This window comes from Grampus griseus (genome assembly GCF_964374135.1).
Source record: "Grampus griseus genome assembly, chromosome: 16".
In the NCBI taxonomy this organism is placed as follows: domain Eukaryota; kingdom Metazoa; phylum Chordata; class Mammalia; order Artiodactyla; family Delphinidae; genus Grampus; species Grampus griseus.
In genome coordinates this window covers 48,561,879-48,574,487 of record NC_139010.1, presented here as the reverse complement: position 1 = coordinate 48,574,487, position 12,609 = coordinate 48,561,879, and the positions used below count along the sequence as shown (strand labels likewise).

The 12,609-nt window shown below is 44.6% G+C and overlaps 1 protein-coding gene across 2 annotated transcripts in view; it reads right to left on the bottom strand.

Annotated features, from left to right (window-relative positions):
- The window catches only part of PAPSS2 (3'-phosphoadenosine 5'-phosphosulfate synthase 2), a 79,653-nt gene extending 71,228 nt beyond the window's left edge, over positions 1 to 8,425 (bottom strand). For both annotated transcript variants that reach the window (XM_082673754.1, XM_082673755.1), the window contains exon 1: positions 8,288 to 8,425. In XM_082673754.1, coding sequence (XP_082529880.1) covers positions 8,288 to 8,317 — 30 coding nt within the window. In that variant the 5' untranslated portion in view covers positions 8,318 to 8,425. The remainder of the gene's footprint in view (positions 1 to 8,287) is intronic.
- Between the last annotated feature and the right edge of the window lie 4,184 nt (positions 8,426 to 12,609).

Below are 12,609 nucleotides of genomic sequence, written 5' to 3'. Positions count from 1 at the left end.
ACTTCATTGTACTTCATGAACTTAGGAAACAATGGAAATGAATGGATTTAGAGATAAAACTGGAAATTCCGAGAACTACAACAAGAACTGAGACCTTAATGTATAACTGAACTTGCCCCAACTTTTGCCTAATATAGTTTTATCTGTATTGCACACTATGCAATCATTATTATCTTTTTTCCTGTTTTTGATAAAATAATTAAACTGTTTGAGAAGGTTTAAGGAAGAGTATGTGAGGTTGGGGAGTTTGGGAGGGTATGAGTTGAATTTTCTAAAGAGAAACAGACTGGCCCATGAAAAATATTTCAAAATGGTAAAGTTACATTTTTCAAACACTGCTCTCTGATGCGTGTTTTCTATCTCCAGAATATCAAAACAAGATGCTAAAGCTAAATCAAAGTGTAAGCGTGGGGCTTCCCTGGTGGCACAGTGGTTAAGAATCCGCCTGCCAATGCAGGGGACACAGGTTCGAGCCCTGGCCTGGGAAGATCCCACATGCCGCAGAGCAGCTAAGCCCGTGCGCCACAACTACTGAGCCTGAGCTCTAGAGCCTGCGAGCCACAACTGCTGAGCCCACGTGCCACAACTACTGAAGCCTGCACGCCTGGAGCCCGTGCTCCGCAACAAGAGAAGCCATGACAATTAGAAGCCCGCGCACCGCAACGAAGAGTAGCCCCCGCTGGCCGCAACTAGGGAAAGCCCGCACACAGTAACAAAGACCCAGCACAGCCAAAAATAAATAAATTTATTTAAAAAAAAAAAAAAGTGTAACTGTGACTCACTGATAACCAACTTGGGAGTGTTTTTTTTTTTTTTTAAAATTTATGGAAACTATTTCTCAGTATGTAAAAGAAAAAAAGAAAGCTATAGAAAATGGGAAAGGCCTCTTTCAAAGGGCACACAATAAAGAGAAAAGTGCTAGGCCTGTATTTAGGTGCTCAGAGTTCCAGCTCAGTGGTGGTTTCACCAACCAGCTGGCCAGGAAGATGGTCGTGGGGCTTAGCAAAGCTCTGAAATACTGTGTATCAACTTGAACGGCTTGAACATGAGCTCTTAATTTTCCTTCCAGAAGTAAAGTGCTAGGGTTCTTTAAAAAATACATTTTTAAAGTAGGAACAGCCTGAATAAAAAGTAAATAATTTAAATTTTTAATTTAGGAGAAAAAAAAAGGGATTTTAAAAAATGTATGAAAAATCAGTTGGAAATTTTATTGCTTTTGGCGCAAGGTCACTGTAATACTGACTGGGCAGAAGGTTGAAAGAATACACAAGTTGTGGGTGGGGTGTTGCAGTTAGAAAAAGTAAACGCTATGTTTTGAATAGTTTAAAGACAGTGTTTGAATGGCCTAAAAAACTATAATTAAAGAACATAAGGCTGGGGACCTCCCTGGTGGCGCAGTGGTTAAAAATCCTCCTGCCAATGCAGGGGACATGGGTTCGAGCCCCGGTCCTGGAAGATCCCACATGTCGCGGAGCAACTAAGCCCGTGCGCCACAACTACTGAACCTGCGTTCTAGAGCCCGCAAGCCACAACTACTCAGCCCGCGTGCCACAACTACTGAAGCCCGCGCGCCTAGAGCCCGTGCTCCGCAACAAGAGAAGCCACCACAATGAGAAGCCCGCGCACTGCAACGAAGAGTAGCCCCCGCTCACTGCAAGTAGAGAAAGCCCGCGTGCAGCAACGAAGACCCAATGCAGCCAAACATAAATAAATAAATAAATAAGAATATAAGGCTTTGGTAGCTCTAGTAAACAATGGAAACGAAAGGTCCTGGTTGGGTCATTCAAAAAATATTTGTTCAGTGAATGAAGTGAATAAATACGTAAGTGAGGATCTGACACAAACTAAAAAAGGAAAAGTTTTTAGAGCTCTTAAAGGAAAACAAAATAATATACAATGGAATCACAGCAGAGGACGAAAAGTTAATTCAGGTTTTTAACAGTAGGAAATATATAAAAATAAAAATCATCACCAACATCTTAGTTGCCTATTTTGCTAAAAGTTGAGAAAGCATGAGTTATCCATAAATAAATGATTAGGGAAGGTATAGATGAATGAAGTAATGGGGATAAAATCTCAGACTACACTGTAGGTGGTTTAGGTCTCCAAGCAAAGTCTGCAAATAATTTTTCAAGCCCACCCTCAGCATGCATTAAAAAGAAAAAAACGTAATTGTAATATTAGACTGGACATAGATGCTTGGTGGGTAAAAATCCATATTTTTATAACAAAACATATAAAGATGTTAACTAGATATTTAAAGCAAATATTAACCTAGCATAGAAATGATCACTTTTAATGATGTAGCATTTGATATATTTATGTAACTCTTTTAGAAAAGCTTGATAACAGGTCACATTTTTTTTGCCAAAATTTAATTTGGTGCTACACAGATATTAGATTGAGCTTGCCATGTTTATGCTGCACACATGTTTTCACAATACCAGTAATAGAAAAATCAACTTCAGGAGTAAATGTGAAATACAGAAAGAATTGCTGATTAGATTTTAAAGGAAGTCACACCAGCCAACTGATGGAAGTCACCTTACGCACCATGTGTTATCAGAGGCAAGTTAGATTTTAAGTTTTAATACAATGGCTCTTTTGCAGAGAGAAAAAAATATTTCCATCTTGTGTGCCAACTTATTCTAAACTGAAAAAAAATTATTTGGTGATCAAAAGGCAGGAAAGAGGATCCATAAGACCACATTTGTCACGAATCCAATGTTAATGTTAATTAACCTTTCTGAAAAAGTTCTATTTAGTATTTATCAGAAACAAAGGGAGCTTAGATGCCAGTGTGAGTCTGAGAAGGGGAGTGGTGTCCTGGGCCTGGTGCTGGGCTTGCGGTAAGAGGAACCAAATAGCTTCGGGGATCCAGAAAGCAGGGGCACTGGCTGTGCTGCTGAGCCTCAACAGATCCCAAGGGAGAGGAAGCAGGGACAGATGCCAGCAGCCCCTGGAGCCCCTCAAAGTCCCAGCATGGTCACACCAGAGCAGAAGCGCAGTTCCCACCCTTCTGGGAGTAGGGGGGCAATGTCAAAGATCTTAGACAGCCTAACCGAATTTCCCCCAGAGTTGTGCTGGGGCAGCACAATGACCTCAAAGTACCCACGAGAGCATGAGAGAAGCAAGGAAAGGTGCTGAAACTGAAGGAGCTTTCAGACAGGAATGCACTTGAACTGGACCAACACTAAGGATGAGACAGGACAATGCACATCTCTACGGATGCCTGTAAGGCAGAGGCCACAAGACAAGGTGAGCACTGCTCACCTCCTCCGCCCCCAGCCCAGACCTTAGCACTTTGTAGGGAAAAAGGATATTTAATATTTTAAAAGGATATTAAATATTTAATTTAAATTAAATATTTCTGACTTAAGTTCACTTGTTCTTAAAGTACTCCTTTTATAAGAATGTCCTAGGTATAATAAGGGAAAGGTACGATATGAAATGTTAAGGATACACAGGGATCAAGAAAAGGCAGAGATTTTTTTGTTTCCAGCGATGATGGTCTAGGTTATACAGTCCAATCCTTCATAAAAACAAATTTCAAGTGCAGGCTATAATATACAATAATCTAATTAGAAACATCAAATACCCGTGAAGATAGTAAGGAACTACCAGGCCAAAATGTGCGGGAAAGCAAGACCCTAAGAGGTAAGCAAGCGGGGAGGCACTTTTGCCCTGATAAGGGGCAGATATGCGTGGATTTTGACAGCCTCACGGGGGAGGTGAAACAGAAATCGAAGACTAGAACGTACCCAAGTGGGGAGAATACAAAGGCCTTTGTCTACACTAAGCTGAGTTTCCCAAGAGTCACCCCCTAAAAATAACAGTGAACCAGAATCAACCCACTTCCCACCTCGAAAGACTGCAGGGACAATGGCCTTGACATGGGAAGTGTACATAAGGACGCACAGGGGCGTAGTCCATGAGGACTTGTACTCACCAGCTGGTCCCTGTGTGCAAAACTGCAGCTCGAATTCACGTCACCTGGGTGGTCCAAAAAACTTTAAGTGGTAAGTTTAGGTCAAAGTGGTGCCAGACTAGTAGTGCCACCAGGCACCTGGCAGAGACAAAAGCAAGTCCTCCAGGGGGTTGGCAGGGTGGGGGGAAGGCCATTCATCCTAAGCCTCAAAGAATCCCTACAGGAAATTTTTCAGTGGTAATGATGAATATCCAGGCAAAAATAAGCAAGCACCCAAGAGCAGACAGGTAAGAGGGGAGTGGGGGAAATCTAAGCAAAATAGAGATGCTAAAAACAAATTCATTCACTAACGAATTTGCAGCCTTTTATGCAAAAAATATTTACGGAGCACCTGCTCAGTGTCAGGCTCTATGCAAAGTTGCTGGGGACAGGTGCCATTTCACCTGTCGGATGAGCAAATCACCTAAGGGATGAAAGGTTAGTTGAAATGCCATTATATTTATGTTTATTTACTTTTAGTTTCTGTGTTTTCCAAAGACTTCCAAACACAAAGATGAGTGCCCATTACTATTTAGTGACAGGTTTTGAAATAAACAGTAATCGCCTAGGACTGAAATTGACATCACTGATTCCTTTCTCAGACTCTCATTCCCTAAAGGTTCCATGTTTGAGTTCAGCCTAATTATCCTCTAAGCAAACCAGAGAGCCACATGCATTAACAGAAAGACAAAGTGCTGAAAGATAAAGATAACTATCTCAGAGATAAAAAAAACTCAGAGTTAATGATATTTATCTTTAACGGTAAAAGTCCAAAGAGATGATCATGGAATAACAGCATGAATCAGACAACATTAATTTTAAGATAGATCTGGAAACAGTTGAAGGCACAGGAAGGGTGAAGAGAAATTAGTCTAAAATTTACTTATATATAGATTGCCTTTCTTGGCCAAGGTTGTTGGCAAAATCTTGCTGATTATTTGGGTTACTCTGGTATGCCCACACTAATTATCAACCTTTGTCTTCTACTCAGCTTTTTACAATTAGAATTCAAATCATCACCTCTATACTTCTTTATTTGTTTGCTTTTATTAAATATTCTCATGGTTGTCATTTACTGAGCCTTTGGAATGGTCTGACCTGTGCTTTCTTCTCCTTGCTGGGCAAACCAAGACAGTATGGTGTAATAAAAATAATAACAGTAGCAACTGCATATGGGCCTAGAATTGAGCAAGACAGTTTTTAGGAGTTATTTACTCCTCACAACAATTGTAAGGGGTAAGTCATTACAGATGAGGAAATTTATGGGCCAGAGAAATAGAGGGAGCAGAAGCAGGGGCTTCAAAGTTGAACAAACTTGAATTTAAATCCTGACCTGCTCCTGGCATTTCTCCTCCCCTAGAAGTGAGGCTCGGTTTTCTGGGGTGAAGGCTGCTGTGAGGATGAAATGAAATACAGCACAGCTTAGAGCCAGGACTCTGGGAAGTATTTGTTTTTCCTTCCTTCCAATGGTTGCTCATCTGGAAATTCATGTCTTGTCTTACACAGCATCTTCAAATAGTTTTAAAAGTAGCTACCTCCAGGAAAATAACGGAATATTGTACAGAGTTTTTAAAATAATAAAAAGGTGGATAATCACTTACATTTAGGGAGAGCTTTAACTTTTCAGTAGCCCTTCACTCCCTTCCAAACACTGGCTTGTTTGACCCTTTGGAAAATATTTTAATATCTCAGTTGACTTTTTTAGATTGGTTGTGTCCAGGACATAACATTGTCTGTGGGCCTTGAAAAATGCTAATCCAGGACATGATGCAAGAAGAAAGGACCAGGCCTTTGCCTTTCTTTCCAGTCCTCTGGCTGCAGTCTGCCTCCTTCCTTCTCCTGGGATCTATGTGTGTGTGTCGACGGGATGGGAGGTGGCCAGGGTTGGAAGTAAATCAAGGGTGGGAGGGAGGGCTGTGACACGTAGCTGTCTTTGGTTGCCATGGTAAGGATGCCTAACACAGGAGGAATGTGCTACCTTCCCTTATAAAAGAAACTTTCCTTTTTTACTTTTCTCAAGCTTGTGAGAAAATCATCCTACCTTCTCACATTTAAACCAAAACTACCTACTCCTCTAACAGTGGTCTGAACTAAAAGGCTATATTCACCCAGAGAGGGTGGCTAAAAAAACCCCGGGAAAGATGTATTCACCCCAGTATCCTGGCTGGCACACAGTAGGGGCTCAACAAATATTTGGAGTTACTGCAGTACCTGGGGTGTGAATTGATCATCCCCTGTTGACAACAGAGAACATAATGTAATGATTTCTGCGAGTCCCTAAAAAGATCAGCCCAGCCTCACTTCCAGGAAACCTTCCTAGATCAGCAAGACTCACTTCTCAAATAATTGATTAGTTCAGAGGTCACACATGTGGACAGATTTTGTTTTGGCTTGCAAAGTTTCAAAACACATTTTGAATTAATATTTAAAGCTTGAGAGATTTCATATGCATTTACAGCTGACTTGCTTTACCCAATAGTGTCTATCCGCCCCTTTGGGGAACTTGTGCTGGTGCCCTGGATTATAACCATGTTGGCTAATTAAAAGTTCACAAGTCCTACTAGCTGTTTCAGGTGTTAATTTCATCCTATGCAGAACACACACACACACACACACACACACACACACATACACCTCCAAACAAAAAATAGAAGGTTCCAAATGTGTAAATACAAAAACCAAACCCTCCGGCCCTCAAATTTCTCACTTTCTCTGTCTGTGCAGTTGCCGCGATCAGTGTGTAAAACCCATGTTTTCAAACCTTTCACTTCACAGGCTCTTGCTGACTGGAGGCATGAAGGGGAAAGACCACCTATCCCTTCATTACTAATGCTTGACAAAGCAAGCCCATTGGGAAGGAATTCTTGATGAAAGCAAGGAGGTAAGAATTAAAACCTCACTGATATAAAAGGCTACTAAGTGCCACAGCAGGTTGTCATTTAGAAGATACCCTTGAGAATTTTACAGAAATTAACAAAATTAAATAGGAATAAAACACAAGTGACTTGCATTTAACAATATTTTCGAATGTAATACTGAGAGTCTCTCCACTTTAAAATCGCTCCTATAAAAGGCAACTGGACCCCGACCATTCTTCCTTCTCAAGTTGATGCCGCCTTCCCCCTGGATCTTCCTGCGGGTCCAGTGTGGTTCCCTGAAACCAAAGAGCCCCCATTCCCTTCCCCTTGGTGCTGAAGTCCACACTTCTGGCCCCTGCATGGCCCCTCCACTCCCCTTCCCCAATTCATGTTTTTTTCACCTCTCCCGCCACCTGCCACAAAAACACCTCAAAGATATTTCAGTAATAAGTATTATATAATAATAGTAATAAACATTTATTTATTGATCACCTACTATGTGCCAAGCGCAAGTCTAACTGTTTGAGAGAGGTCAGCCCATTCCCTAACCACCATAATCGTCTGAGGCTTGTAGTGTGGTAGTGAAAAGGTGAGCGCTCAGCAGACTGCTGGCTGGGATCTGAACAAGGCTTGCAGACCACCCCTGGTGTGGCCCAAATGGTGGCTACAAGGCTGTTTCCGACTCTAAGAGTCTGTGATCACTGCTGCCATGTTTAAGGATGCAAATTTTATAGGAGCCCCTATCACTAAGTGGGAAAGAAACTTTTCGAGGAACTCTCTATTTCCCACAATAGGATGGCCCAGATTAATCCTGGATAAGATTGAGCCTCCTGAAAACAGTCCCCTCATCTCACTCCACCAAGCTGAGAGGCCCCCCATGACTGAACCTGAGGTGCCACCCGATTCCAACAGGGAGCTGAATCAAGCTAGAGTCCTGCCAGTGTAGAAATGCAATTTCCTCCCTTACGTCTAGATGGTCGTAGTTTCCTTTATGAATGTCTGTCATGAAAGTCCACTCCAAGGAGTTTCCGTGGACAAAACCCCAATGACTCACTGACGTGTGCCCCGCGACCAAACCTGGCAGGACCGAGTTCCCTCAGCCCACCACCCGCTGGACCCGCGCGGAGCTCATTCAGAAGAAAAGATGGGTCTGGAAAAGCTCTTGGAGAAGAAAGGAAATTTCCCCATCTCTGGTCCTTTCTCTTAACTGGGACCCACTCTGCCAGCTCCGGAGGTCTGTCCCGGCCGTGACGACCCCACGGGGCGCAGGTTCCCAGAGGCGCGGGGCGGGAAGGGGCTGCCCGACAAGGGCTGCCCCGGGAGTCCCGGCCGAGCCTCGCCCTCCTGCTTCCCTCCTCCTCCTCTTCCTCCTCCCCGCGCCCCAGCCTCGGCGCCGGGGCTGCTCGCCTCCGAGCGTCCCGGGGTTGGAGCGGAGTAGGAAGGCAGGAGACTCGAAGCCTACCGTCTTCTGTTTCTTGACCCCGGACGACATGCTGGCTGGCTGCGGCGGTGCCCTGCGCGCTGGAACTCGGAGCCCAGCTCCTGGGAGCGGAAGCGCTAGGACGCTCGGTGGCGGCGGCAGTGGCTACTGCCGGACTCCCGAGAAGGAGGTATAAAAAGGCTCCACAGACACGTCGCACTTCCCTTGACCAGCCCCCTCCCCCTCCTCCTCCCGCCGTGCTCCTCTCCGCCCCGTCGGCTCCGCCAGCAACGCCCAACCCAGGGGACCCGGCCGCCTCCTGGGCGGGGTCCCGGGTCCGGCCCCCTACGCCCCGGAGCGGCTCCGCCAGCCCGGGTCGGAGGCAGGACCTTGCAGCCGGGGGCTCGGATGGACACGCCCCGCGTGCAGTCGGAGGTCAAGTTCGCTGTCCGCGTTCCCACTCCCAGTGGCTGCCTGAGCTTCCCCCACCTCCCACCCCCGCGCCTCTCCAAGGAAGGCTTCCTGCCTCTGGGACCAGCTTGAAACTGCCAGGCTTGTCGGCATGGTCCTTAGTGGGCACCGATGCCCAGCTTGTCTTCATTTGCAGTAATAACAGCCACGGTTGACATTTTTTGGTCCTCTCTCTGCACTCTGCTGACCTTTGCCTTCAGCCTCCTGTGGCCCCTGACCCAGGAATCGAGTCCTACTTTCTCCCATGAAGCAGTTGAGGCTTTCAGACTTTCTCAAGATTATCTTCCAAGTGAGGGGATTCAAACCCAGGCCGTCAGCCTCCACAGTCCAGGCTTTCTACACCAGCATCAGCATCGATGATGATGATGACGATGATGACGATGATGATGATGATGATGATGATGATCAAGAAGAAGAAGAAGAAGAAGGGCTTCCCTGGTAGCGCAGTGGTTTAGAGTACGCCTGCCGATGCAGGGGACACGGGTTTGTGCCCCGGTCCGGGAAGATCCCACATGCCGCGGAGCGGCTGGGCCCGTCAGCCATGGCCCGTGAGCCATGGCCCGTGAGCCTGCGCGTCCGGAGCCTGTGCTCCGCAACGGGACAGGCCACAACAGTGAGAGGCCCACTTACCGCAAAAAAAAAAAAAGAAGAAATCAGGAGGCGCAGCGCCTGCCTGCACCTTATGCACCATTCACGGGACTAAGGGGTTTACATGCATTCACTCCTTTGGAGCTCACAATATTTTCCTCCTGTTACAGATGGGCCAGCTGAGGCACTGCTCCACTCACAAAGTTGAGTAGGCAAGGCCAGCCCGGGAAAATGGTCAGTAGTAGCCCAGCCACTTGTTTCAGTCCATCCCCCAAAGCATTCCTATAGTACTTCCGTGTGTTCAGAAACCAGGATGGGCCCTGAGGCAAAAAAGTAAGAGGAGGCCCAAGTTGACAAGGCTTATGGACTACACCTTAGGGCTCCAAGGTTTTGTCAGAGGGCAACTCTTTTAACTCAAATGTCTGGGACAAGCAAAAGTAAGGAAGGAGAAGCTATGGTTAGTGACAGCACCTTGAGGGCAGTCACAAGGCCTCACACTCCTCTGTACCTTAATTCCTTGCACAATGTGACAAACAGATCAATAGGATAGTACAAAAGAACCATGAAGATGCCCAAGGGCCACACTGCCCATTCCAACTTTGGTCTTCCTTCTGTGAAAAGGCTGAAGTGATAGCCTAAGGAAGGGAGGATTGGAACTTTTCTTTCATATCTAATTGTATTTCTGGAAGACTGTCAGCTTTCCAGACAGACACTAAAGATCTGAATATCCGTTCATTGATTGCCTTTCTCCATGGGAAGTTGGGAAAAAAATAAATAAATCAGGAGTCAGAAACTTAAAAGGCAGCCTACATGTTTGTCCAGTCTTGAAATATCAGTATATTTATTTTCTTACTCATTTGAAGTAAGCTGCCACCACTCCCTTCAGATATGAGCAGCTAGAGGGCAAATGCTGGGTTTGAGTTTCTGTTCTGCACACAAACTAGCATGTTTTGAATTTTGGGGGTTTAAACAGTAACATCCCATTCTAATTTTATTGGAAAAATCCACTTGTATCAGTTCCAGCCATATTTTGAACCCTGCCAGATTCTGCCCTAAGAGAAAAGGTAAATTAAGTGTTGATAGAGAAATAGCAATTTGCATGATTTTTTTTTTCATATTGCTTCTTTAAAAGCTGAAACAGAAGGATGTTAAGGGCAAATCCATAAGGGCAACTTCCTGGAAAAGAAATATATGACTGTTTAGACCTGGGGGAGGTTTTGCGATCGTTTGTCCAGTTTCCCTCTCCCTGTATTTCACAGATGGGCAATGCAAAACTGGTGCTGAGAGAGGAGAGGTAATCTGACCCTCCTCACTAGTTAGGGGCAGTGCTGAGACTCAAACCCAGGTCAGTCAGCTCCCCAGATGCAGTGAATCACTCAGCCTCTAGTTCAACTACTTCAAAACCCCCATGATAATTGCAAACTGGACTGTTTATCTTGTTTTAGATTTAATTAATTCTCAAACAGAGTACTTTGGAACAGATATTCTTTCATTACTTTCAAAGACGTGTGAAATAGGAGGCCTCAGCTCCCTTGGACTCAAACCGCGATGTTTAAGATCCCTTAACTTCACAGATCATCAGTTTAGCTGTAATTCAGCATGGCAACTCACTGAAAAGTAAAATAATCTTTCTTTTTTATTTTCCCAGGGTCTTTCTTTTAAAGGTGACGTTTGGAATTCTTTTTCCTCTCACTACCCTCTTACTCCTAGGAGAGGACATTCCTTCTGAAAAGGTATGAGCAACTAGCAGCTTAATTTTTGTTTTTTGTCTTTTGGTTTTTTTTCCCGGTACGCGGGCCTCTCACTGTTGTGGCCTCTCCCGTTGCGGAGCACATGCTCTGGACGCGCAGGCTTAGCGGCCATGGCTCAAGGGCCCAGCCGCTCCACGGCATGTGGGATCTTCCTGGACCAGGGCACGAATCTGTGTCCCCTGCATTGGCAGGTGGACTCTCAACCACTGTGCCACCAGGGAAGCCCAGCAGCTTAATTTTTGAAGTCTATGAATCTAGAACATCAGAACTGGGAAGAGACTCATTTAGGGGAAGGAAGGAAGGGTTGAGATCTGTTCAGTCATCTGGACACACTCTCCATAACTTTCTCAGTAGTGTTTCCTCTGAGACTCCACTGTAAGACACTGTGGCCTGCACTGTACCAATTTACAATCCTTGATACTACTCGCAACATTTGCATGAGGGTTTCAAAATTTTCTTCCTGTTTTTCTTTTGTTTTCTTCCTTCCAGGAATTGGTTCAGCTATAATAACTAACTTAATAAGGTGGTGATTACTACTTGGTCCTTTCATTGTTTAGAAAAAATGGAGTCAGCTTCCCCAAATAAACAGGGAAACACATATACAAAGAATGATGGTGTTGATGAGATGTTTATGCCACAGGTTCCCCAATACACTTTAGGGAGGCTTATCACATTTTAGGGGATCTAGTTTGGAGGCATCTTCCTTGGATTGGCCGTTCCAAAGGAATGCAGTTGCATTGCCCCCTAGTGGCTGTAATTCATAAAAGGGACCTAATTGTTGAAACCCCGTGTACAGAAATAAGTGTAGCATTTCCTTGGGTCAAGAAGTCCTTAGAGAAAGTCCTCTAGGATTCAAATATTCTTCCCATTCTCAGACACAGGTACTACCAAGACAAGCAAGACATGGTCCCTGCCTTCAAGAAACAATCTAGTGAAGGAGACAGTCTCTTCCTCCCAACCCCACCCCAGTACATTACAATATATTACTAGGACAGGTAAAAATGATACATGCATACCTTAGATATTTTATTTTGACTTAAACACATGCACTTCATTAATCTTTGATGTAGGGCTAAAGGTTTCTCTTGTGGTATGGGTACACTGGTGGGAGTTCCAAAAACCACTTTCATAGGCAACTTCAACAATTTCCAGTTTGATGTTTTATAGAGTTAAAAATTAAGGGTCTTTCCAAAGCATCCATCTATTCTCATGGAAAACACAACTCTTTTTTCCCACTCATATGCTATTCACTTAAGTCACATCTAACTAAATTACTTAGTTACACTAATAGGTACAAGTGGCTTATATAAATAGGTTTGGAAATAAACACAATGGATCTCAGTAAGCATCCAGCGTAGGGAGTGGAGGTGCTAAAGTGTGTGGGCATTCCAGTGTGTCCTACTGTCAAAGAACACCGAGTGTGCTGTGGGCATCAGGCATTATCTTTTCCAGAAGAAATGGAGAGCGTGGATTAAACTGGCCAGTCAGTTAAAAGGAAGGATTTTGTGGGAGCACAGAGTTCAACTTTGAAAGGAGGGAGAGTGGAGAGAGATG